The sequence below is a fragment of the Dermacentor andersoni genome, chromosome 6 (genome assembly GCF_023375885.2).
Source record: "Dermacentor andersoni chromosome 6, qqDerAnde1_hic_scaffold, whole genome shotgun sequence".
NCBI lineage: Eukaryota > Metazoa > Arthropoda > Arachnida > Ixodida > Ixodidae > Dermacentor > Dermacentor andersoni.
This window is the reverse complement of record NC_092819.1, coordinates 107,221,372-107,249,299: the sequence shown is the minus strand read 5'-3', so window position 1 is coordinate 107,249,299 and position 27,928 is coordinate 107,221,372. Positions and strand designations below refer to the sequence as shown.

General features: G+C 46.7%; 1 protein-coding gene across 1 annotated transcript in view; it reads left to right on the top strand.

The window, feature by feature from the left end:
- LOC129380080 (glutathione S-transferase Mu 2-like) overlaps nt 1-24,465 on the top strand; it is a 31,115-nt gene extending 6,650 nt beyond the window's left edge. Inside the window, exons 2-4 of the mRNA XM_050171053.3 lie at nt 16,018-16,231; nt 19,583-19,774; nt 24,153-24,465. Coding sequence (XP_050027010.1) covers nt 16,018-16,231; nt 19,583-19,774; nt 24,153-24,341 — 595 coding nt within the window. The 3' untranslated portion in view covers nt 24,342-24,465. The remainder of the gene's footprint in view (nt 1-16,017; nt 16,232-19,582; nt 19,775-24,152) is intronic.
- Nucleotides 24,466-27,928: the final 3,463 nt, after the last annotated feature.

Here is a 27,928-nt window from a genome sequence, read left to right as displayed (position 1 = left end):
TCAGTACCAGCATTATACCTGCAGGCTTTTTTGCCTATTTCAGCTTATTGAAGATAAGTTTGAAATCACCGCCACGTGATTTAGCGATCTGAAACACCTTCTAGCGCTCAAGACGAGCCGTCGTTATTCTTATTTCTCTTACAAACTATTGCACTCTTTGGGGGCATATATTTTCCCGGAAAGTAAGCCATCTGACGTGCCTTTCTTTTAACACAGCGCTTCCTGTACGTAAGTGTCACGAACGGCGCGCTGATATCAATGCGATATATAGCGTCGTGAATGGAAAGTAGAGGGCGCACAGCGTTCAGGAAAGGCACCCCAAGTAGATGACTATTGTTTGGCAAGATGAGCCCCAAAGTATGTAAAATATTTTCCAAATGTTTCCGTAGTTTCCGTCTAGTGAATATACGTGCAAGGTCCCTAGAGCTTTTTCAGCCGTTGCACCGGCGCGTTCAGTAATCGCGAAACAATATATATATATATATATATTTTTAAGTTGGACTCTTGTTGCTCTAACTCCAGCACGACCATTCGATGGCGAGTTTGATTACTCATGACTATTACTTTTCACATTCACAAACAATTGCATGTGGTTATCTTCTACGCTAGAACAAATTAACGCGTAAGAACATATTGTTTCATAAGTAATGTTCCCAAACAAAATTGTGAAATATGTAATTACTCGGGCTATTGCAGAGATCACAAAAAATATTTGCAAACTGACTTTCATGTTATTTAAGTGTGAAGGCTCCTTTCCTAGCTTCGCCTACTCTCTGCCATTACAAAAAGCGCATTGTCACGATCCTAGGACGGCTCCGAACAATGCTGGGAACACGTTTGAAGCCGCGGCGTCGATCATGCGGAGGTAGAAAGCGTCGCCTCGTTTAGCCGCAGTTGTGCAACTACTAAGATCAAGTACACTTCCGCCGTAACTCGGGAAGTGTCGTGTACACTGGTTGATTCGTCGACTGCGGACCATTCTCTTGGCCGTGCTTTGTGATGTTCTTTACGAATCCATGTGCAAACAACGCTGATACAGCCTTCAAGGAAGGGCACTCGACCTCTGCACAAACACGTAAACGGCGCCCTTCGAGACAAGCAGTTGCCTTATCTTAGGTGTGCGTGGTATGTGTTGGGGAGTGTGCTCCTATTCGGTGAGGGGCGTTTACGGTCCAGCGATAGTGCCGCCCGACGTAGCAGTGCGGGACAAGACCGGCATCACTACGCGGAAAACGAATTATCACAGGCATCAGCTGACAGCCTCTTTAAAAGGCATCTTCGGCGTTTTTTTAAACGATATTAAGATATTGTCATTTTCAAATGGTATTGACTGTCCTGTCACCTGTAAGGTGGTTCAATGTGCTTAGAACTCGACCAATAATTTTAAATCACCAATAGACGAAACACCGAAACGGGTAGCTGCTTCGTGTGACGTCACTATCAGAGAATGACGTCAGGTCCTACACATGCAGAACAACACACAACAGTCCAGACAGCAGAACGCGTGCAGAACATGCACTACACCTGGCGCTAACACGAAAAAAGCGAAGCTGGTGATGCCTCCTGCCGACACAGGGAGCTTTTACAGAGTTTTATAAGTAGACAGCGGTGATGTAAGCGACGATTTCAGCGAGAGTGGGGTGTAAACTCTGACGTCGCAAACACAGGGTGGCCAGTAGAAAGTAGAGTCCAGGACGCAAACAATTTTTAAAATTCTTTTCGGGAAATCTAAATAGCTTGCAGCCCATATAGTTTGGCACAAATCAGAATGCAAGAGAGAACATATATGCAAAATTTCATTCACATCAGTGGACATCGAAAAATCACCGGTGTGGCCCTTTAAGGGCAAGATAACTCGTTCATAATTTGCGCCCTTAACATAGCCATCGTCATACTGCTTATCTGGCGCACGAGTATTCTCCAAGTGCCAGTTTCATCACGCCATGCTTGTATATAATGTAGATCTCCTCGATGTGACAGTTCGGCTTGGAGAGTTAGGTAATAACATTTTAAATAAGAATATTGTAACAGGAAGACCCCGGCAAGCATACAGCTTGCAAACATTACAACAGCCATTTCGAAAATTTTTAATTTCTAGTAATCCCTTATGACCACTAGCATTCGATTCTGTTCAAAAACACGAGACCTTAAAGGCACTTTTGCAAGCACAAAAAAAGCTTACAATTGCCTTCGTCTCGCATTCCCAATGAATGTGGTGTGCTCGATGTGAGGTAACATAACCAAGCGGTGCTGCAAGAAATCCTCAGACGGAGCAGTTGCTGCCCTCGATATCCAGGCTAGACCCGCTTGCATCTACAATCCCCTATCACGAAATCCTTTCAATATCACTACTAGCACTCCACTGATGTGGCACGACTGGGCGCGTTTTTTTAGCGTGCTTATAAAGCCGGTGATCTGTAGCGGACAGAAATTGCGAGGCGCTTCTCGCGGTACTTGGTCGCGTCCTTGCAACCGCACGTGCAGTCGTGGCGACGGGCATGTGCGCGGATCGAAGTGCCGGCGCATATTCGTATATCGTTCCATGGTCAAAGCTGCGCTCATCGCGTGAAGAAACGCAATAGGCCCTACAGGCGAGCGAGATCACATGCTAACCAGAAAGGATACTGCCCGCATAGTCGGGTTACGGCTGTCCGTGCAGATCCGGTGCCGCAGCGTCTTCGCACGTCCCCTGGAGAAGCTGTTCACTCTGGTTTTGACTGGCAACCAAACGCCAAGGGTGCCAAGTACACATTAGCTGCATTAGCAAATTACGCTTTAATAGCAAATTTGAGCTTACCGTGAAGCTCGGTAAGCCGGATAAACGTGATGACAAAATTCAGGTGCCGACTTCATTAGGCCTTTGCCCTAGCTTACTGCAACTTCGTGTGCGTTGGCAGTACCTACTCAAGTGCAGTTCATTGTTTATTGCTACAGAACTACTCTGCGTTGTGGGATAACCCGACTAGCATGTTTTTATAACGTTTTCTGTGTCAAAACGGATCAAATATGCGAAAATCCATGGAAGTCCATGACGTCGCACGGACGCGCAGAATGAAGGGTTTCGGAGCTAAATTAACTAAAGGGGAAGTTCTACCTTCGGTTCATGCCACCTAGCACAATGACAGCGCGCAGCGCTGTCATCCCGCTGGCAAAACATCATCTCGCTGGCAAAAGAGACTACTACAGGCGTCATATCAGATTGATGCGGACATGTCAGGCGAGGATTTACCTTTCTTGAATAAGCCTGCCAATCATGGGACCCAAGTTCTACAGGTGGTCCGTGTCGGAAATTTCAGATGTGTAAAAATCGTCTTTAAAGGGCTTAAAAGGCCCCTCACCAGGCCCCCATAGCAAATTTTGGTTACACACTTAAAGTTGTTACGTGTCCTCTAGGGAGCGTTCTGCCGCAAAAATTTTTCATGTCAGCTCATTAATAGCCAAGATAGAAATATTTCAGTGCCGCGAACCCATGATTTCAAGAGGCGAGCTCCACTGCATTGCGAGACTCTCTCCACTCGCACCGTCTAGCCTCCGCAAGCGAAATTCCTTCCCTGCATTCTCCTATACAGGACCTCGAGGATCGCGTGACGCACACGTCACGGGCCCCGCCTTCATTTTTGTCTCCTCTTTTTTTTTTCGGTGCTGTACATGACTTGTGATTCTCTGGTTTCGTCTGGTGCACGATTTTGCGCGCTGGGCACAAGGTCACATGACTAGCGGTATAATTCAGTGCTACACGAATACTGAATCAGAACAAGCGGATCGCAGAGCATGATCACGTGCTGGAACACGGTAGAAAATCGCAGTTTCGGTACCTGCTCACGTGACCGCACGTTTGTGAGAAGGAGATGAAGCGGAAGTAAATCTCTTGCTTCGGTGCGAAGTGAAACAAAAAAATACGCTGGCATTCCCTTAGTGCTATTTATTATTTCTCTATACTTCAATTCGTCAATTCAAGCAACAGTTCGCAAGATAACAGATGTCTTCAATTATTATCTAAGTCGCGTGTCACGACGAGCCACACCCCAGTGCGGACACCAGTACGTAGGCGCAAGTACACGAGTACGTCGTCCTGCGGCTTGGAGCGCGGTGGCCGCGAGGAGAAAAGAAAACGGCGTTCGGATTGAAATTTTAGACCTTTCCGCGGCGCGTAGTGATGTAATACGTTGTAGAAACGATAGTTATCGCGCATTGTGTGACCGTCCCTTGTCCAGACCAGGTCTGTCCAGAAATGGCCAGACCTAGTGAGGGGCCTGTTATAGGGCCCCTCACCAGGTCTGGCCATTTAGAGCTGACAAGCGCAGAGCATACAATACGTGTCAGCCATTGTGTCTGCAAAGTATTACATCACTACGCGCCGCAGAAAGATCTGACATTTCAAACCGAATGCCATTCTCCCTTCTCCTCGCGGCCACCGCACTCCAAGCCGGAGGACGACGCACACGTGCTAGTGCGTCTACGTACGCGTATTCGCGCTGTTACGTCACTCGTGGTGAAATGCGACTTCCAGAATTGTTGAATCCAACATGTGTTATTTGTGTATCATGTTGCTAGAATAGATGAATTAAACCATATAGAAATAATGAAACACACAAACCGAATGTCTGCGTGTTTTTGTTTTACTTCGCACCGCAACAAGTGAGATGTACTTCCGTTTCGTCTGCTTGTTCCCACGTCGTGTAGTCGCGCGCGCAGACACCGAAACTCATTTTCTACCGTGTTCCAGCGTGGGATCATGCTCTGTGATCCGCTTCTGGCTGCCTCAGTTTTCATATCATCAGCCTGGTTACGCCCACTGCAGGGCAAAGGCCTCTCCCATACTTCTCCAACAACCCCAGTCATGTACTAATTGTGGCGATGTCGTCCCTGCAAACTTCTTATTCTCATCCGCCCACCTAACTTTCTGCCGCCCCCAGCTACGCTTCCGTTCCCTTGGAATCCAGTCCGTAACTCTTAATGACCATCGGTTATCTTCCCTCCTCATTACATGTCCTGCCCATGCCCATTTCTTTTTCTTGATTTCAACTAAGATGTCATTAACTCGCGTTTGTTCCCTCACCCAATCTGCTCTTTTCTTATCCCTGAACGTTACACCTATCATTCTTCTTTCCATAGCTCGTTGCGTCGTCCTCAATTTGAGTAGAACCCTTTTCGTAAGCCTCCAGGTTTCTGCGCCGTAGGTGAGTACTGGCAAGATATAGCTATTATACACTTTTCTCTTGAGGGATAATGGCAACCTGCTGTTTATGATCTGAGAATGCCTGCCAAACGCACCCCAGCCCATTCTTATTCTTCTGATTATTTCCGTCTCATGATCCGGATCCGCCGTCACTACCTGCCCTAAGTAGATGTATTCCTTTACCACTTCCAGTCCTCGCTACCTATTGTAAATTGCTGTTCTCTTCCGAGACTGTTAAACATTACTTTAGTTTTCTGCAGATTAATTTTTTGACCCACGACAAAAACGGCAGCAGCAGCAACGGCAACATCGACACGGCCGGCCGACGGAGGCGACGCCCGCCTTCTCCATGGCAGTCGTAGATACAAAGGAAACGATCCGAGTCACGGCATCAGCGAGGGTGCCGTCGGCCGAAGCAGCGGAAGAGATGGCCATAGCCCTCGCGGTACTCCACGGAGGTGCGGAGGATAACCTGATTATCAGCGACTCCAAATCAGCGATTCGGAATTACATCAAAGGTTCGGTGTCCGCGGATGTGGCGCGCATGCTCAACGCCCGGGCCGGGGACTTCGGATCCGGCACCATTACAAACAAGTCCCACAAGTGGTTCCCCGCGCACGTCGGAAAGCTTGGCAGTAACAGCAACAACATCCACGACAATGACACCAACATTGCTAACGGCTGAAGACGCAACGTCACTCCACCCAACCACAACGAGCGCGCCCACCTCGTCGCGAGGCAGCTTACCCGCCGCGACGCGGTCACCCAGAAGGCAGCCGCTGCCGTTGTTGTGGGGGACCCTAGCGGAGGAGTGACGGCGATGGCGGCTGCCACCCCGTCTGACGCGGCCGCTGTCGTTACCAATACAACACAAATCGCGGCAGACGGAGCTGGGGATCACGCGGACGCCGACTGCGATGTCAAGGAGTTTCCGGCAACGTACAGAGAGGTGCTTGGTCACTAGAGAAAACAACGAAGAAAATATGCACAACCCCACGGGCGTCTAGACAGGTCCCAGGCGGTCGACCTGAGACGGTTGCAGACGAGCACTTTCACAAACCCCTACCACCTGCACCGCCTGTGGCCCGCGCTGCACCCGTCGCCCGGCTGCCCGTGGTGCGAGCACGAACGGGTCGATATGGCCCATGTGCTTTGGGAATGCCAACGCCACGTGGAACAAGGACAAAGAGGAAGGGGGAATACAACAGCAGAACCCTCTGAAGCGGGGCGCCTCGCTAAGAGATGGCAAGCAGCCCTCCTCAGCGAGGCATCCGAAGACCAGGAGTGGGCCGTCCAGCGGGCCAGGGCCGTTGCCGAGGATCTCGAAAGATCTTCCGCGGGAGATGGACCCCTGGCAGCCTAGCCCCGGGCACCAACATCAACAACCGTTGGACAAATAAAGTTTATTCCTATCCTATCCTATGCCACTCTTCTGCTTTGCCTCTCCAGGTCAGTGAGCATTCATTGCAATTGGTCCCCTGAGTTACTAAGCAAGGCAATATCATCAGCGAATCGCAAGTTACTAAGGTATTCTCCGTTAACTTTTATCCCCAATTCTTCCCAATCAAGGTCTCTGAATACCTCCTGTAAACACGCTGTGAATAGCATTGGAGAGATCGTATCTCCCGGCCTGACGCCTATCTTTATTGGGATTTTGTTGCTTTCTTTATGGAGGACTACGGTGGCTGTGGAGCTGCTATATATATCTTTCAGTATTTTTACATACGGCTCGTCTACACCCTGGTTCCGTAATGCCTCCATGACTGCTGAGGTTTCGACAGAATCAAACGCTGTCTCGTAATCAATGAAAGCTATATATAAAAGTTGCTGATATTCCGCACATTTCTCTATAACCTGATTGATAGTGTGAATATGGTCTATTGTTGAGTAGCCTTGACGGAATCCTGCCTGGTCCTTTGCTTGACAGAAGTCTAAGGTGTTCCTGATTCTATTTGCGATTACCTTAGTAAATAGTTTGCAGGCAACTGACAGTAAGCTGATCGGTCTATAATTTTTCAAGTCTTTGGCGTCCCCTTTCTTATGGATTAGGATTATGTTAGCGTTCTTCTAAGCTTCCGGTACGCTCGAGGTCATCAGGCATTGCGTATACAGGGTGGCCAGTTTCTCTAGAACTATCTGTCCACCACCCTTCAACAAATCTGCTGTTACCTGATCCTCCCCAGCTGCCTTCCCCCTTTGCCTAGCTTCCAAGGCTTTCTTTACTTCTTCCGGTGTTACCTGTGGGATTTCGAATTCCTCTAGACTATTCTCTCTTCCATTATCGTCGTGGGTGCCACTGGTACTGTATAAATCTCTATAGAACTCCTCAGCCGCTTGAACTATCTCATCCATATTAGTAATGATATTGTCGGCTTTATCTTAACGCATACATCTAATTCTTGCCAATTCCTAGTTTCTTCTTCACTGCTTTTAGGCTTCCTCCGTTCCTGAGGGCATGCTTAATTCTATCCATATTATACTTCCTTATTTCAGCTGTCTTTCGCTTGTTGATTAACTTCGAAAGTTCTGCCAGTTCTATTCTAGCTGTAGGGTTAGAGGCTTTCATACATTGGCGTTTCTTGATCAGATCTTTCGTCTCCTGCGATAGGTTACTGGTATCCTGTCTAGCGGAGTTACCACCGACTTCTATTGCACACTCCTTAATGATGCCCACCAGATTGTCGTTCATTGCTTCAACACTAAGGTCCCCTTCCTGAAATAAAGCCGAATACCTGTTCTGTAGCTTGATGTGGAATTCCTCTATTGTCCCTCTTAGCGCTAACTCATCGATCGGCTTCTTATGTACCAGTTTCTTCCGTTCCCTACTCAGGTCTATGCTAATTCGAGTTCTTACCATCCTGTGGTCACTGCAGCGCTCCTTGCCGAGCACGTCCACATCTTGTATGATGCCAGGGTTAGCGCAGAGTATGAAGTCTATGTCATTTCTAGTCTCGCCGTTTGGGCTTCTCCACGTCCACTTTCGGCTATCCCGCTTGCGGAAGAAGGTATTCATTATCCGCATATTATTGTGTTCCGCAAACTCTCCTAATAACTCTCCCCGGCTATTCCTAGTGCCTATGCCATATTCCCCCCCTGCCTTGTCTCCACCCTACTTCTTGCCTACCTTGGCATTGAAGTCGCCCATCAGTATACTGTATTTTGTTTTGACTTTACCCATCGCCGATTGCACGTCTTCATAGAAGCTTTCGACTTCCTGGTCATCATGACTGGATGTAGGGGCGTAGATCTGTACAACCTTCATTTCGTACCTCTTATTAAGTTTCACAAGACCTGCCACCCTCTCGTTAATGCTATAGAATTCCTGTATGTTACCAGCTATATTCTTATTAATCAGGAATCCGACTCCTAGTTCTCGTCTCTCCGCTAAGCCCCGGTAGCACAGGACGTGCCCGCTTTTTAGCACTATATATGCTTCTTTTGGCCTCCTAACTTCACTGAGCCCTATTATATCCGATTTACTGCCCTCTAATTCCTCCAATAGCACTGCTAGACTCGCCTCACTAGATAACGTGAGTTTTCATATAGCACAGACTTATACCGCTAGTCAGGTGTTCTTGTGCACAGCGCGCGAAATCGTGCTGATTTATGCCACCAAGGTGAAGATGGCCGAGGTTGACATTTGGAATGTTACAACCAGTCACGGAAGGATGGCGTCGTTCCTGAGCGGTGGAAGTCCAGCCACTTGATACCATGAAGCCTGGAAAGTCGCCACTTGACTTTGCACCCGACCGACCCATCGCGCTGTCCAGCTTGTTTGAAACGTCATGTAAAAATGGTTCTTACACGCCAAGAGTGGTATTTTAAGCGCCACAACGTATATCCCGAGGCCATGGCTGGGTCCAGAAGAGGTCCCTCCTCTGTTGACAACCTCATCGACCTCGTGAGGTCTGTGCAACAAGAAAAAACACCACAAACGTACGTCGGTGGCACTTTTCCTCGATGTGAAAGGCACCTATGATAATGTAACGCATGAAGCCATGCTTGATGCCCTAGAAAATGATGGAATTCGGGGACGCATGTTTCGGTGGATTAGGAGCTATCTATTCAAGAGATCCTTCTTTCTCCAAAGTGCCGATGGCCTAACCACTGACTATTACACTTGCCGTGGTGTCCCACAGGGCTGGGTTCTTAGCCCCTCTTTGTTCAACCCTGCAATCCTTCGACTTACCCACGTTCTACCACGTACAGTCAACCTTTCCTTATATGCTGACGACGTATGCATATGGGCCTCAGCAGTCGCACGTCCCCAGGTGTGTACATGGCTCCGAAAAGCGGTGACCCTATGTTATCCCTGCGTGCTCCAGGCCTCAGTATTTCGACTGAGAAGAGCGCCTTAGTCGTTTTACCCACAAGCCCATGAACTGGTATCCCATTTCTACTGACCACCAAGCAATTTCATACGCAAAATCTCTCCCACTCCTAGGCATTATCGACAGATACCTTTCATGGAGCCCCCAAATCTCATACTTGAGAGAGGCTTACCTCGATCGCCCATATGCTAAGGTTTCTTGCCGCTAAAACGTAGGGCACCTTCATGGCATCTATGCTTCAACTATACAGGACGTTCTTCCTGGGATACTTTATTTCGTCATTCATCATTAGTACAGAAGGAGGTCCCGGAGTTACAAGAACTGTCAGGGGGACCTCCTATTAGTAATTTAACATTGCATGAATTAATATATTTTGGCAACATAGCAGCGACAGACATCAGAAAACGCGAAGTTAATGAAAAAATAAACAAATACAAAAGGTTGCTTACAATAATTGAAGTTCAAAACAAGCAAATGAAAACGATACAGCGTATGAATAGATAAATATGTAGTATTTGACACGTTATGGAACATAGGAATGACACATGTCAAAGAACACGGGGTTAATGTAACAGATAATTAGAAATAAATATATGCTTACAATACGCAAAGTACAAATGTTATATAGACTATGCGACAAAAAATTTGAAATGCCTAAGAAAGGAGAAAAAAGAAGACAAAGGAAGATATAGAATAACTAATAAATAAAGGCTGGCGATACAATAGGTAAGTACAGAACCATTGAAAACTGGGAAATAGATTTGTACACAATATATACTTATAGTAATGAATCAGTAGCCAGTAGTGTCGTTAGTAAATATTTCTTCGTCTCTCTCCTGAATGTTAATGTTGTGCGGCAGGCTTTAATATGGGGTGGTAGATTGTTCCAGTATTTAATGGCCGTAAAAAGGGAAGTAAACATTCCATAATTAGTGTTTATTCGAGGAAGTAAAAAATTGTTGCTAGAGGAAAATCTCGTATTGTTAGTGTTGGTAAGAGCAGAGTTATTAAATGCATCTAAAATTATTTCATGATTTAGTGTGCGGTATATTTGTAAAACCAATTTGAGCTGGAGCATGTAACGTAATGGTAGTATTTTTAAGGAACTGAAAATTGGTACAGCATGCGACATGTAACTAGAGAAATTAATGATCCTCAAGGCTTGATTTCGTAAATGTTGTAGATGTATTATGTGCGAGCAATATGTGTTTCCCCAAACTGAGATGCAGTATTGTAAGTGACAGTGAATAAATGCGTGATAAATTGAAGTTCTGACGTTTTGTGGAAAATACGAGCGCGTTAGGATTAGTACTCTTATTCCAAAGGCAATTTTCTTTGAGACCATGTCAGCATGCAAGTTAAATTTAAGTTGGGGGTCAAGTTTGACGCCAAGGAAGACAACTTCATGTGCAGGTGAGAGAACATGAGTTTGTAAGACGAGCGGTGGCGCGGGAGCGATGACGCGTTTATGTGTATGAAAAAGCATAAACTGAGTTTTCGAAGGGTTGATCTGAAGTTTGTTACTTGTGCACCACGCAGATAAGTTGCTTAGGTCAGAATTTAGTTGTTTTATTACAGTATTTATGCATTTGCTATAAGTAAATATAGTCGTGTCGTCAGCATATAGAATAGATGAAGTACTGGTTAAACAGTGAGGAAGATCATTAATGTACACTAGGAAAAGTAAAGGGCCTAAAAGTGAGCCTTGTGGGACACCCTTAGTGACTGATTTAGTACGTGAGAGTGAACCTCCGAAATTTACAACTTGAGTTCTGTTAGTCAAATAACTGCGGATGAGCGTAAGAGCTGGGCCACGAATGCCCAGAGCTTCTAACTTGTAAGAAAGGATGTTATGACAGATGGTGTCAAATGCTTTACTGAAGTCAATGAAAACTGAACCAACAATATGGGAGTTGTCAAGGGCATGTTTTATTTTGTCAGTGAATGATGTTATAGCTGTTTCAGTCGAATAACCTTTACGAAACCCGTGTTGTTCAGGCGAGAGAAGATTAAATTTGTGAAAGGAGTTTGTTAAGCGGGTTACAAGTAGTTTCTCAATGACTTTGCTAAAAAAGATAGCATGCAGATAGGACGGTAGTTTGAAATTAATTCTTTGTTACCTTTTTTTAATATAGGAGTTATTTTACAGTGTTTTAATTCATCGGGGAAAACGCCTGTTATGAACATGCAGTTAACCATGTGCGCGAGTACATCGGCGATATGAGATGATACTAATTTGATTTTAGAAGGTTGTAAATTATCAAGGCCAGGAGCTGTAGTTCGTAAACTAGCGATTGAATCGGATAATTCTTTGGGTGATGTAGGGAACAAGTAAAATGAATAAGCGGTTTGCCTGAGTACTGGCTGTGGTATACTGTCTAGTGAATGATCATGTGTAGTACAGAAAAAAGTATTGAATTCATTTGCGATATCAGTGGCTTCCGTTACTACCCTTGTTCCTGTGTTAAGTTGGTTCAGTGCGTGGTTTGGTGAAGACAGATGAAGAAAGGACCTGATGGTATCCCAGGTTTTGCGGGTGTTATTTGTGTGTTTAACAATCATTTTCTCAAAGTAGGAACGCTTGGCTTCTTTCAAGAGTCTGGTAAGTGTGTTAGAATAAGTTATGTACCGCGACTTTAAAGTTACATTAAAAGGTTGGCGTTTTAATTTTTTATGGAGGTTATCACGTTTTTAATACTTTTTAAGAGGGATCCTGTTATCCATGGGTTTCTAGGGGCGGAGAACCAGTGAGTATTTTGTGTTAGGCAAGTACATTGCGAGTACACGCTTTTAACTTTGTTGTTAAATTGTTCGAATGCCAGGATTGGGTCTGTTATAGAAAGAATCGGGTTCCAGTCGATTTCAGCAATTTGACTAATGATCTTAGTGGTGTGAAAGTTTGCCGTTTTTATGTTTCGTTGGTACGGTGTGTTGATAGACTTTAATAGAACGAATATGGGATAGTGGTCTGTTAAGGGAACAGTGACTACGCCAGCACATTGCTCTAGGTGTAAGTTTGATAATACATGATCTATTAAAGAGTGAGATCCGGACGGAGGACATCTTGTGGGTACGGTTATTAATGAATCTAGGCGACATCCCTCATATCAATTGGTATAATTAGAGCAAAGACTATCATTGGGGCTAGTAATATCTATGTTTATGTCACCTAGGATGACGACATTTTTGTTTTCGTTTGCAATGATGTTCAAGATAGCATCTAGTTGAGAACAAAAGTTTGCAGAGCAAGATGATGGGGAACGGTATACTGATCCAATTATTGTGTTTCTACTGTTAGCTGAAAGAAAAGTTTCATCGAATTCCAAAAATACAGATTCAACGTTAGGGCAAGAGAAAGATAGATCATGGCGACGGTGATATGGATGGTTATCTTGGACAAGAATCGCTGAACCACCATACCGAACCTCCTTACGGACACATACTTCCATTGTGTATCCGGGTATACCAAATAGCTTGCTATCAGCGTTTGTCAACCATACTTCTGAGAGGCAAATGATAGTGAAAGGGTTATTTAGATTAGAAAAGAAATCTATCATGTTATCATAGTTCTTTGAGAGGCTACGTATGTTGAAGTGTATCAGGGATTTATGGATGAGCCTGCTGTTATTTAGTGTACGTTTTAGTTCTTCTGAAGAAAAATACATTGTTTAGAATATTTATTTGATTAGATGCAAAAACGGAAGGCTTGGACAGCTACGAGGCGATTAGCGAAAGGTCGCGTGTGCTAGAAATAACGTACACGCGGCCTCCTTCTGTCTTTCGTGCTTTGATGCGGCAGTTGTCCGTCCATAGAAATTTCCAGTTGTGCTGCTTTTTTAGTTCGAGGGCTTGAGCAAACAGACGTTTGTTGTCTTGTGTTAAGTGGTCGTTAATAAAGACTTTCGCCTCTGCAGATGGAGGGAAGCCGAGAGTAGTAGTGTTTAGTCGTGCTTTTCGGGCCTTATTTATGAAATCAGTCTTCTTAGTGCGGGAACAGAAGCTTGCAATTATATGTCTATCCTTCTTCGCAGGGACGCGGTGAACAATGTCTATGTCAGATGGTGCCACAGGGCAGCCAATCTTGTAGCCGATTTTTTGGAGAACAGCGACACAACTCTCGCCCTGTGTGGACGGCACGCCCCGGATCTTGACATTGTTTGTACGAGAATACTGCTCGAGGTCCGCTACCCTTCTAGCCAGCTTTTCGTTTTCCTTTGCGAGTGTTTTGTTCTCTGCATTCACAGCGTCACATTTTCCCCTCGATTCTTCGTACAGGTGGTTCATCATGCGCAAACTTTCACGCATTTCTGCGATTTCTTTCCGAAGGGCGTCAACATCGCGAGCAAGTTCTGCATTACTGGGCATTGCTAAAAAACCGCGGGAGTAAGCTTGGCAGCAGCAGGCGTGACAAAAGTTAAGAACAAAATTGTAAATGCCGTATAAAAGAGAAGACTAACCTGCGTAACCAAAAAAGTACTGCTTAGTGGTGTGTCCTTGTTGCCACGGCTGCTGCTGCCAAGTGAAGCGCAGGACCAAACGGATCCCTTTTTTGTAGTGCTGGCGGCGCCACGGAGCGGTCCACTTCAGTGGCAGCGTTGCGAGATGTCACCAGGTGGCCACGGTGATATCGACTGGCGGGGATGGTGGGCGTGAAGTCCACGTGCCAAGATAGCCGTATGCTTGTCAGCACAACGGCGGTGGAAATCAACGCTTGCCGATTACTGTGCTCCGATCTGCGTAACCAAAAAAGTACTGCTTAGTGGTGTGTCCTTGTTGCCACGGCTGCTGCTGCCAAGTGAAGCGCAGGACCAAACGGATCCCGATATAGCATACCAGTGGTGTCCAATGCTAACAAAACTAACATCCATGTCTTACAAAGCATTCAAGGCCAAGCCCCTCGAACATGTATGCGGCTATCTCGATGTGCTTCAACCGTAGCGACAATTGCCACCGCGAGAGACCACCCAATAACGACTTCTATAGCTGTCGACGCTCTCCTGGCGCATGTTTGCCATATATTGAGAGTTGCTGACCACCATCTCGCTCGCTTTCCTGAGAAGAGACCCACGGCAGCGTTGTCCAGATCAGTTGCGGCTAACCAGCACTCTGTCATTGAAATACTCGCCCGTAACAAGAACGCCATCCCCTGTGGTGCTTGGTAAAGCCTTTTGTGTACCTTGCTGTTTCAGGAATTGCGAACAAGGCTAGCGCAACAACCGCGGCTCTCAAGGAGATCGCATCGGAATTTTTCCATAGTTCGTAAGCTAACTGAATCCATGTTTACACGGACGGTTCGGTGTTTCTGATCTTGAGTGTTTACGCAGTTTACAGGCATTCCGATTGCTGCTTTCAGTCGAATCGAACTATGCAATCTCGCCAATTCATTTTTCTTTAGTATAACGTTGCAAGTCGGCGCTGTGTCTGTCCTGTATTTATTTTCGTATTGCGCAATTTCGCGCTGTAGCTTCAAGTAGGATATGGCACTGTCATTAGAGCGCCTCCTTGATTTGCTACAAACCTGGCGTACTTCTTATTGTGAACATTTACGAGCACAGCAGCGTTTTACTTCTCTGCCCGCAACGCTTTCTTCCTGTGCAATACCGCACTTTTCATAAGAGCAGTGTCGTGCTCCCAAACGTAGCTCAAAGTTACAAAGGAAACACGAGTGACTCTTCGTGAAGAAATTAACTTTGGTTTAAATTGGAGTGTATAAAATAATAAAGTCAACAGAAAGATAGCTTGCCGCCGGTGGCAGCCGAACTGGCAACCTTCGCATTACACGTGGGTTGCACTACCAGTTGTGCTACGGCTATGAATTCGTCCACTATCTTGGATATTTGTTTTACTAGATCTAGCCCCGTCAGTATTAAGCCAGCGCCACTCAGAGCCAAGGTGCACTCAGAGCCAGAACGCATGCGTTCACTTCCGTCACAATTATTTCAAAAGGATAGAACGTTCGGCGAGTGGGTGCGGTAACATATTCTTGGTTTGTCGCGCGAAGTAACACACACGCAGACTAGAAGATAGGACGAGCGCTCGTCCTGTCTTCTGGTCTCTCTCTATATATATATATCTCTCTCTCTGTGTGTGTGCGTGTGTGTGTGTGTGTGTGTGTGTGTCATTATTTTTTGGAAGCATAATCATTTTTTTGCAAGTGGACCTTTGTGACCCTACGTATAGACGGGTTTGCATTGACAATGAAGATGCTGCTCGCAATTTTCAACACAAAACTCAACACTGCGCTGACCAGGACATCGTGTTAGATTGCATATGCTTAGATTGCACTTGTTTATCGCTGCTTCAAATGTTTTGCGACTAGTACAAGGGGCTCTGAAGAAGAAAAAAAGCGCGTTGCACTTAATAACTACGGATGTTGTGAGATTGATCTAGTTTCGGGACGCGGCGAACATGTGTGCAAGAACACGTCGATAGTTGTAGGAGCCAAGGAGAGATTCATGTAAAGAAAATAAGGGAAACCATCCTAAGCATTTTCCCACCGTAATACAGGTATGGATTCGGCGATGGCCCGGAACCCAGCATGGACGAGTGGCTGGCGGTGAAGTACAAGCTGGACCTGGACTTCCCTAACCTGCCTTACATCATTGATGGCGACGTGCGGATGACTCATAGCCAGGCCATCCTGCGCTACCTGGGACGCAAGCACGGCCTAGCACCGAAGGACGAGGAAACAGTGCGCAGGGTGGAAATGCTCGAGCACCAGGTGATGTGTGGCAGGGCATAAACCACCGAGAAACGCTTTCTTGGTCAAACAGTATTTAAATAAATATTCTACGCCTCATATATCGCACATTGAGATTCCGAATGTCGATCGAGCTTGTGTAAACAGGAACTGTGTACTCAAGCACAGGCTACGACAGTGGTGGCTCAATTGTGCGATCCAAACACCTCAGCGCCGGTGGGACAGGATAGTCGGTTATACCACTAGTCATGTGTCCTTGTGCACAGCGCGAAAAATCGTGCGCTGCGCGAACGAGCTCGGGCGCGTAGCCGTCAGCTGGAATGCGTAGCGCCGGAAAGAAAAGCGATGAGAAAAAAAATGAAGGCGAGGCCAGTGACGTATGTGTCACGCGACCCTCGGGGTCCGGCAAGGGAGAATGCAGGGAAGGAATTTCGCTTGCGAAGGCTAGACGGGGCGAGGGGAGAGGGAGTCTCGCTATGCAGTGGGGCCCGCCTGCTGAAATGATGGGTTCGCGGCTCTGAAATATTTCTATCTCGGGTATTATTGAGCCGACTTGAAAAATTTTAGCGGCAGAACGCTCCCTACACGACACGTAACAACTTCCAGCGTATAACCAAAATTTGCTATGGGGCCTGGTGAGGGGCCCTTTAAAGACTCCGCTGAAAAATATACTCCCATAGTATTTTATTTTTGCTTAGAATATTCTCACGCATTTGACATCCAATTGGCCACGTGCGGATTGCTTTCCCCAACGTTCACTCAATCATCCGCATTGTCTAAAACAAAAGGGGAAGTGGGTAATGACGAATGCATAGCTTGCGAGTGCGAAATTATGCACAGTGCATGGTGCAGTAATTCCCAGACGAATAGAACTGGGCTAGAGCGCATACAGCGAGCACACATTTGTGACGCAGGGTACATTGCCCTTAATAAAGAGTACAAAATCGGTACATGCTGTCAGCTCTAAGCAATCTGGAGGTGACCAACTGAGCTACAGAACGACCACACAAATAACGATGGAACAAACTGTAAACTTTACATTAAGAAACATGAAGCTGGAAATGTGCGTAGGAAAGTAAACGGACGTATATAAAATTATGTTCCTACTTAAGCGTCCTCGGCGTAACGGAGTGAACGAGCACAGCGAAGAATGAAAGAGCGAACGCGGAGCCCAGCGGGTGATGAAAGGCGGCGATAATGAAGAGAGCGCAAGGAGGAAAGCGGAGGAGGGTGCAGCAAAATCATGAGACGGGAAGCGGAAGAGAAGGCTACGGCGACAGAGTGAGAAGAAAAGCATACTGCGGTGACGATGGCCACGTGACGGCGCCACAGTAGCGTGCGTCGTCTGTTCATCGATAACGCCAACGATACCATCATCATCATCATCATCATCATCAGCCTGGTTACGCCCACTGCAGGGCAAAGGCCTCTCCCATACTTCTCCAACTGCCCCGGTCATGTAGTAATTGTGGCCATGCTGACCCTCCAAACTTCCTAATCTCATCTGCCCACCTAACTTTCTGTCGCCCCCTGCTACGCTTCCCTTCCCTCGGAATCCATTCCGTAACCCTTAATGACCATCGGTTATCTTCCCTCCTCATTACATGTCCTGCCCATGCCCATTTCTTTTTCTTGATTTCAACTAAGATGTCATTAACGCGCGTTTGTTCCCTCACCCAATCTGCTCTTTTCCTATCCCTTAATGTTACACCTATCATTCTTCTTTCCATAGCTCGTTGCGTCGTCCTCAATTTAAGTAGAACCCTTTTCGTAAGCCTCCAGGTTTCTGCCCCGTACGTGAGTACTGGTAAGACACAGCTGTTATAAACTTTTCTCTTGAGGGATAATGGCAACCTGCTGTTCATGATCTCAGAATGTCTGCCAAACGCACCCCAGCCCATTCTTATTCTTCTGATTATTTCACTCTCATGATCCGGATCAGCAGTCACTACCTGTCCTAAGTAGATGTATTCCCTTACCACTTCCAGTGCCTCGCTACCTATCGTAAACTGCTGTTCCCTTCCGAGACTGTTAAACATTACTTTAGTTTTCTGCAGATTAATTTTTAGTCCCACCCTTCTGCTCTGCCTCTCCAGGTCAGTGAGCATGCATTGCAGTTGGTCCCCTGAGTTACTAAGCAAGGCAATATCATCAGCGAAGCGCAAGTTACTAAGGTATTCTCCATTTACTCTTATCCCCAATTCTTCCCAATCCAGGTCTCTGAATACCTCCTGTAAACATGCTGTGAATAGCATTGGAGAGATCGTATCTCCCTGCCTGACGCCTTTCTTTATAGGGATTTTGTTGCGATACCATGCATGGAAACAAAGCGCTGCTTGAGCGGAGGCCTATCTGCGGCGGCTGCTGTGAACCGTGCCCACGCGTCAGCCACACGCGTCAGCCACACGCTGCCTCACGCGAACTCGCAATTAGCCAGTCTCGCCACACTTCACTCCGTTTACGATGTGCCGCACAAGAAGGATGGTCCACGCCAGCCAATATATCGCGAAATACACATTTCTCATTAGGAAGTATCGTAATCCTTTAGTAGGGACGAAGTGAGAAACATCTTTAACAACTACAGGAGATAATAGATTTGGGCATGTTGGCGATTCATTGTAATGGATCTAACGTAGCTCCCACGCGTCACCTGGTCCTGTCATGACTTGTACCTGGTCTATACTGCGCTGTGTAACATGCATCTTCAACTGCTCATATACCATAACCCATATAGGTCCAGGATTTCCCTGATGTGATACACCAGTGCCTCCTGATATCGGTTTTATGCATTGCATGACCCGCCCTACTCTATTTCTCATGTCAAATCATTCAAAGTGATCTTCAGTTTAAGAGCAAGAACTGCAATTGGACAGATTGTGTAGCCTGGTAGCTGCTCTGCAGCAGATACTAGGTTCGCCAACATCGTAACAATGTGCGCTAAGGTAAGGGATTCCCGACAGAAAGCAGTAGCCATTTAAGTGGTGGGATCAGATCAAGAAAGGTGTCACCATTAGATAGAACTGTTTTAAACTCCACGATCTGCACAGCAAGGACGGAAAGGTATGACAGAAACAACCATTCATCTCCGTCGTGCTTTTCCGTCCTTCTCTACTCTCGCGCTATGCATATGGATTACCAGCTAGCCTGCCGTCTCACACCTTAAACGCCACAGAGGTAGCTCGAGACCACCGGAAGGCCTTCGTCCTTCAGTGGACCAAAAGATTAAAATGATGCATTAATGTGCTGGGTTCGCGTCCAGCTTTCGTGAATAGTTCATTTTAGATTTATTTCAGCACTTTTACAAGTGCAAAAAGAAAACGTTATTCAGATTTTTTTTTTTTCTCCTCCACATTGTTTTCGTGCGGATCGCAGGCCTCCGACATCGTGTGGGCTGCAGCACGCCTCTGCTACAGTCCCGACTACACTGAGGAGAAGCGGGTCCAGTTCCTGGTCGACATCGCGGACAAGCTGCGCCAGGTCGACACCTACCTGGCCAAGCACGGGCCATTCGGCGCAGGGAAGAGTGTCACATACGTGGATTTTCTCCTCTACGAGGCTCTCCAGGTGCGGGGCTGCAAGATCAGTCCCGATGTTTGAATGAACGTTACACCGAAAGGAAACACATCTGACAATTTTGTTTTATTGAGATGCTTCCCAGTGAATCAGATCAGTGATGGGGAAGAGTATACGGTGGTCAACCAAAAAAGAACAATCCTCTTAACCATACGTTGGGAAAGGGATAATGGGAGAAAAAAGGCGGGGAACTTCCTCAAGCGCGAACACCGACGGTGCTCAAATAAGGATGGCGCGACATGAGCGTAGTACGGCGACGCGAGCGTGCTTGTTAGTGTCCAGTCTGATTTCTTCGCGCTGCACGTGAAGATGCAATTAAAGCGACTCGCCCAACTAGCTATACGGTTCTTCCATATGAGCTTAAGAATCACTTTAACCCATTGATCGACTTCTCTGGGAACGCCCGTGTAAAGTAGAGCCTAAGGATCACCTACTTCGAAAGTGGTCGTTCATCTATGCGAACCTGCACTATGGCAAGCAACCTGCACTGCGTGTTTTATCTAGAAACGAAAGCGATGGTCGCAGTCAACGTAGTGCTCTCATTTCTCTTGCGGCCTTTTTTTTTTTTTATCTTGAGCGTTCAATTTTTCACACGTTCTCAGAGTAGTGGATGCCTCTTCCAGCAGTGTTAGAAAGTTAAATTGATACAATTTATGTCATGATAACGAGTTTGCTGCCGTAATGTCCACGAAGTGAGCGCAGTACGACGTAACTATGTAGGACCATTCACGAATGAACTTCAGCAACAGGCCGCTTAGTAAAGGATCCACTTGAATAATGCTGCTTTCCTTGAGCAAGAAATGGTTTGATTGGCTAACAGCACAAAAGCGAAGGCTAACAGCACAAATCGGTGCCGCCAACGAAATTTGCGTGACTTTAGTCGCATTTTATCTATCTCCACGATTATGCTGATTTATTGGCATTCCCTTTGAAACGGGGCTTTGACAAATAGCCACCTAGTCTGCTTGAGGTAATGATGTATGCTATTCATCCTTTCCATTCTAGCATTTTTGTATATATCTCAATCTTTTTCTCTTCCTCAAAACCTTTGGCTACCTTGTACCGCTAATGTTCGCATTTAACGGTTCCGATCGGATCAATCTCTTGCATGTTTTCTTTCCACCAATGCTGCAGACATCTCTTGCTTATCTCGACTACCAAAGTATTAAAAAAACGCAGCAAACGTCTCTCGGTGAAACGTTTCAGTTTGTAGATTATGTATGTTTGGCGCTTTACCTTAACAAGACAAGTGGTCGTCATACGTTAATGATTGCACATAGTTTCAACAATGCTGAACAGAAACAAAGCTAAGCCATTCTGTCAGCACTCATTTACACCTCTCTCTGCGGACCTGGCAGGCCCACTGAAGAGCGCTCATTCGGATTGTATAGAATGGGTGTCCTATCTGTCGCAAGGACCGCAAGTTAACAATATCGTAGGCAGCTTCAGCACATAACGGGCCGGCGGTTGTAAGCGTTGTGACGATTTCTCCATGTATCGGACGTCTACACGCACAATGTTCAACCTTCAATTATTCAGCGCTGTGATCTCTGCACGACGGTGTTCTCCAACCAATTTGGCCGTACACGATACCTATAAGGAAGCCGCATTTACAGCATTCAAGCATGAAGTTCTGGAATACAAGTCTTTTCACAATATTTTGTGTAGTTTCTTACTACGAAAAAAATCTGTTGAAAGTGATAGCGAGGTATAGCATGGCGCTCGAGCCCCAAGCACGGTGTTCTAATACACGGACGCGACATGGCACGACAGAAGCGAAGCAACTACTGCTACGAAGCAGGAAGGTCTCCCTGCAACGCACCAGGCGTGTCGCAATGCTGGCTCGGTAAGGAAAGCTGTGCTAGTTACCAGCGTCACACTTGCATGGTTCGCGAGATGGATGGATGGATGGATGGAATAACTTTAATGAAAGGTCCTGCGAGCTACGGGGCGCAAGGTCCCATAGAGCGGGCTACTCCCATGTTGGGACCGGGAGTTGTAACTCCCTGGCCGCATCGTGGGCTCGCTGGACGGCCCAGAGCTGCTCCGCCAGGTCCGTGCAGCGTAATGCTTCTTGTAGCCTGGCGGAGTCTTGATCCTTGTTTGCGTGGGTCCGACCACACGACCAGAGAGATTAGCCTATCGGAAAACCGTCGGCGTTCGACGCCTAGTAAAATGATGATATATAGTTACATTGACGTTTACTATCGTTTCCGATAGCACCATTCACCGCACCACGACGTAGTATATACACCGGCCCTCAGCAGCAAAGCTATGTGCGCGCGTAAACCTCGTGCCTGCAGCGGAAGCCAGAGGGCTGCCCTGTGTTCCCTGCCCAGACAAGTGAGCGGTGCGGGGTGTTGTTGCAGCCAAGTTCACTGCGCCTCTGTGAAGATCTTCTATCCTTCCACGCGCTGGCTGCGCGTGCGCCGTCGATTCCTGGACAGCACGATGACACGAATGTGCCACGAGTGTCTGTATAATCGATTTCGCTATAGAAGCTGACAAGTCACCCTTAAATCACCATGGATAGCTGAAACAGTCTAATTTCTTCTCCATCCAGCGATCCCCACTACCGCTTTCTTCTGCTGGATGTCCTCATTGTATGCCTGCGTATTTCCTCATTTCATCACACCATCTAATTCCCTCCGTGTCGTCCTGAACTGCATTTCCCTTATTTAGCAACCATAGTGGAACTCCAGCAGACCACCACCCATCTGCCCTTATACGGCCTGCTCAATTCCGTTTCTTCCTCTTTGCCAGGAGAATGTCGGCTTGCTGCTTAATCTGAATCAGTTCGGACAAATTTAGTAGACGCGTAGAGTACAGCTACAGTAAATCATTGGCACCACAATCTGTGTGAAGCGTCTAGTACAATATTAAGAGAGCTACGGACGATTACAAGTTAACGTCCTCTACAGCCATGCATTTTTTCAACTTGTTCGCCGTGTGATCGGGGCTAAGCTTCGCCTTCACTAGTTCTGCGTTGTGATGCCACGTCGTGTCGTGTACTTCCGGTTATTTTGGAGCCAGCTCGCGAAGCCTCGCCCACCTCTCCGCCAGCCGCCTGGCAGTCGATCCCATGCGAGAGCTATCGAATTAGCGTGCGTTGCGAGCATTCCGTAGCATCGCCGAGCGCTTCCGCTATTCCGGTAACCACAGGTGACCTGGGTGTGTTGACGGATGGGTGGAGGGGTAAACTCTCCAAGCTACTACTACTGTAAGAAAGGAGCGTTAGCGTAGACGTGAGCAGCTTCATCGGTCTACGTGGTCTAGCCACCTGGCGACGCATTGCTTAACGTGCCAAACAAAGAGCTATTATTGCTCTAATCAAGTGTCAATCATTCTAAACGTTTAGAGAAAAGTGTTCACGATTGTGCTCCTGCCAAAAATTTACACCAGCAAGAAAGTAAAAATACACTTCGCTACTGTTATATTAGGTCTATGTGTTGTTGAGCTTTGTGTGCCACCTGGTGGCTGCATCGTGCCGACCGTTCACATTCGCGCTTCCGCTCATCTCTTGAAACGTGACGGCCGCAAACGCGCAAATCCTGGCGCCGATTGGATACCGACAGTCCGATGCGCTGCAGCCACTCCGCTCATCTGCTGCCTTGGAGAGGGACACAGTGTCGCTGCTTGACATATTGCCAGTCGCTACGTGGGCAGCCCATAACGTAACAAGGACCAACCATGGTGCTCCTGAAAAGAAACATCGAGACAAACACTGAATTACCACCGAGGTCTCATCAACAAAATGAGCACGTTGTCACACCAGCAGACTACACTTGCCGGAAGTCATGAGCGTAGTGACAAATTGTCCTTGTGTATTCCCTTTCTGTTATTTTGCCTTTTATCGAAACGAACTAACATCCCAACTAACTGGATCATTTCTTCGCCAAAAAGTTTGAAAAATTATTGATGAGACGCCCTGGGCTGCCAATGGAATAAGTCGCTCTAGTTTCGTTCTCGCGTGAAGTCACGTTACCTGGTCAGGGGTGTCTTAAAGCTCAGCCGAGTGGCGTGCTGTGATCGGTAATTATGTATATTTTGATCACATTATATTAAATTGCACGTTTTACGTGGAGCACGTCAATTATTGATCAGAAGGACCTACCCTAACGACTCAGTACGTTTGTACAAGATCTCCAAAATCGTTTCAGGCTCCCTTTAATCTACACCGTTGTCTCCCCGTCGAAGTTACGCCCAGCATTTCTTCCATGACGGGGCTCTTGACATTTTCTGAGCTTCATCGTTATCCTTTGTTTCCGCTCCGTAGATTAGTACAGGCTGAATGTAATGATCGTACACAATTGTTTTTTTTTTAGTTTGCGGTAGTGTCAAGCAGGCATTGTCACTGTTTTTCGTGCAGTTCATCAAGACCTTGGGCCCAAGCACCTTCCGCAAAGGCTTCCCTGCCCTTGAGGAATACTGTCAGCGCGTGGCTGCCCTGCCGGGACTGAAGGAGTACCTTTCGTCTGACCGCTTCAAGGCCTGGCCCATCTTGGCCCCTCACGGCAAGATTCTCGCGGGGCAGAAGCCTCCCGCCGACGTCTGCTGAGCGATTCGGTCGAGCGATCAGATGTCCTTTCTCTTTCTTTCTTTCTTCCTGTGGATTGCCTTGCTTCAACAATGATATTCTACCTCTTGCGTTTACTGTTTAAAATAAAGCATTTTTGCTTTTATCAAGCCGTCATCGCAAATTACTTAACCGGCTGCGACGTAGCTCACTTTGTGCCTCCACTTTCTTCCGGGCGGTGGCGCCAACCGTATCGGCTTCGACCGCTCCTTTCTCACTCACGGTCACTTTGGCTTAGACATTTGAATCTTGAAGAGCTGTTTGTCCACGAGGAAGCTCACCGAGGGATAGCGGGATTTTAGCGCTCACTCGCCGCATAGGTGATCACCGCCCTTACGAAGCGTCGTGCGTATGGCTTCGATAATGGCGTCGTAAAGGAAGTGGGCAGTAACTATCACGGCCGAAGTTACGTCACACAGCCAAGCGGCTGTTTACCAGCGCCTGTTATAAGCTGCAGGAATATAGAACGGATGGAGGGGAGGGAGGTATAGAAGGTACGGCTCGAGTCTTCGGCCATTGTCTGATCGTATACAAAGCTCTTTCGAAAGTTGTTGCTATTAGTGCAGGACATCTGCGACCTGTATTCATCACGAAACCTTGAAATATTGGCGCCGAGGACTTAAGGAGCCGCCATCTCGCGGAAGCTCCGCGCTTGCGTAGTCTGAGTGATAACGCGGCGCACTCCGCTTAGGTTTCGCTGTCGGCACTCGATAAAAATACCACAGGAGCCCTCCTGGACATTTCTGTAAGTACTCTCGGAACGAAGGAAACGTTTTACTGCAAAAAATAATCTTGGGCAAGCAGGAAGCACAGAATGGTTTCCTGACGCTCTTTACCGAATACGTACAGTGAACGCCCACTGCGCGCGGTCGCCGCCATGGAGTCCCCTCAACTTGTTTCTTGCGTGAAAGGCAGGCAATCGCTCAGAAAAAGGCTATTTGAAATATGTTCTTATAGTGGGCTATCTGTATAACCAAATGAAGCATGCCAGAATGAAGCCTCAATGCAGCGATTGCACGGGTTCGCAGCGACCGACTGCACGTCTCCATGCACGTCTGCGCAAATGTTTCGTGAGCTTTAGGCCGCAACGTATGATCATTCGATAATACACAAGCAACCAATTGTTGCGTGGACGCTATCAGAGCTGTTCAAAAATAATTTCCTTTTAACTAGGGACTTCGACCCCTACGGCTACTTGTGATGCGCCGTAGGTACGATTCAATCCTTTTTTTTTTCTCCTGAATTCATGGACGTTTCAATATCAATATTTCTCAAGTTGCATCACACTGTGTTTATCTGTCTTCTCAGTCAGCAATTTCTCACTGCTTCTATTTCCTGATCCAGTACATTCATTGTTTGGTGCTAACACAAACATGATCATACGTCATGACTTTTTTTCTGTCTTTCTTACCGTTCCCGTTCCATTCCAGTGAACTTGCTATTATCTAGCATCAACAAGTTCATAGCTCAAAGCTTCATGACAATAGCCGGACAGCGCGCTCGGGTTAACGTCTCAGTTCGCGCTTTCTGCTACTCACCGAATATCGCAGTGTCGGCGCTGTGACAGACATCTTCCTCGCTCAATGCCTTGCTGCACACCCGAGCTGTAGCCGATGGCTGCTTGCTGGTTCTAAGTTTCCTGCGGGTACGTGTGAAGGCTGACACCGCGCGCTCCGTTGCGTACGACCGGCACTGCGGCACCGAGCAGCAGCTACACCATGTTGGACGCCTTCAAAGGCACCCACTACCTATTATAGGGCTTTCAGGTGATGTCATGCAGACACCAGAAGCAGCGAAACCTCCCCACTTATAAGGACACTAAAGGCAAATACTAACTGGATGTGGACTGTTTAAATAACATTCTAGAAACCTCGCGACGCTTGTTTTGTGACAAGAAAATACTTCGTTTAGGAGAAAATTGCATCTAAAGCGTCCGAGTACCTTTTTCAAAATTAAAATCTCCCGCCACCCAACGGGGGAGCGGTGACGTTCCATACGCCATCACCGCCCTTTGCTGCCGTCGGTGATTAAACGGCGCCCGACAGACAGCGGCATCGAGCCAAGACAAAGTGTTGGATTCGCCGCTTCAGCCGCTTTTCGGTAAGTGGGCCGACCTTTCGGGCATCCCACAAAATCACATGAAATTTGAATTCTCTGCTACTTGTATTTTGTGCGAGTTTCCCGAGAAAGCAAAACCTGCGCAGCACCACGCGATAGCGAAACTACTGAAAAGAGTCGAGCGAAAACGAAACCTTTCGGCCGCCCGCGTCGTTGCCAAGGGAAATTTAAATTAGTTAGTTTTCTTTTTCTAAAATAAAATGGAACTGCGGAAGCAGCGTTTTATTTCGTATTAAAATACAAGGATGATTTTTGCAACGAGTGGTTGAGTACCAGTGACAGAGTTTAACTCAGGAGTGCTTTCATCATCAGGCAAGTACTTGAATGTTCCGGGGAAGTCTCTAATCATGTCCGGCATTTACCTCAATTTCTCGGTTATTAAGGCTCTATTCGGGATAATACTCACGCCTTCATAGATTCTCAACCACTTTTCCATCACTTTAGCTTGACTTAATATTTGCCTTAAGTGTCCCTTTAAGCTTTGAATGCCGGAAGTTTCTACAGTTTCGTTGAAAATGCCTTCTTGTCACGCTCGCTAGCACGGAATGGCTTCCACGATAAGCACGAATGTCACTTAGCTCGCTGCTACTGCTGCTGTTCCTCATGCCAGCAAAGGTGTGAAAACGACTGTCCGAGTTCATCTATTGAGATCTGTTCTCGTTTTCCCGTGCGCGCGTGACAATTTGCTTGTTAATTCAGCCACTTTGCGAATCCTTACAGCAGTTTATGCAACTGATAAAACGAGTAACCTTACTTGGTATGACTGTGCTGTAATTTGCCATCGCAATCCGTGCTTCGTGTTTCGGGAGGAGACGAGCCGCTACTCTTCTGTCCATTTGTCACGGCCTTTAGGCACCCGACAGAGGCTAGTTGAGCAAAGAAACGGTAATTATGGCCAGCTTAAGTTATGGAGGCAATTCAACATATAATACGACAGCACCGGCACCCATCGCACGACCACCGGCGACATCGCTGGGTATTTTTCTTCCTTTGACCTAAATGCAATGCCTGATTACATACAAGGTACCTCTATCATCAAACCATTCTTCCTGGAATTTTCCTTTTTTTTTCTGTGCCGGTCTTGCGTTCATTTTGTACACGTTATTGTATGGCGTCAATCCAGCAAAATATTAAAGGTGACTAACATCAGCAACTCAATAGTTAGAACTGATAATTCTAAAAAAAAAAAAAAAACACACTTAGGTATGCGAGACAGAAACGGTGATAACTACAACGGTAAAAAACAGCAGGTGGCTTGAACGGGTTACCGTTTAAGAAACAGAAACAGGTGACTCTATGCAAAGCTGAGAAGGGTGTATACCCAAGAAGCGCTGTACGACCTTGTACATACTTCCCTCTTGCCTACACGGGTCGACACGGCCTTCTGCTTATTAAATGTTTGTTGTTCTATATCTGGGCGACATCGGAACAATTAGCGACGGCATATTGTT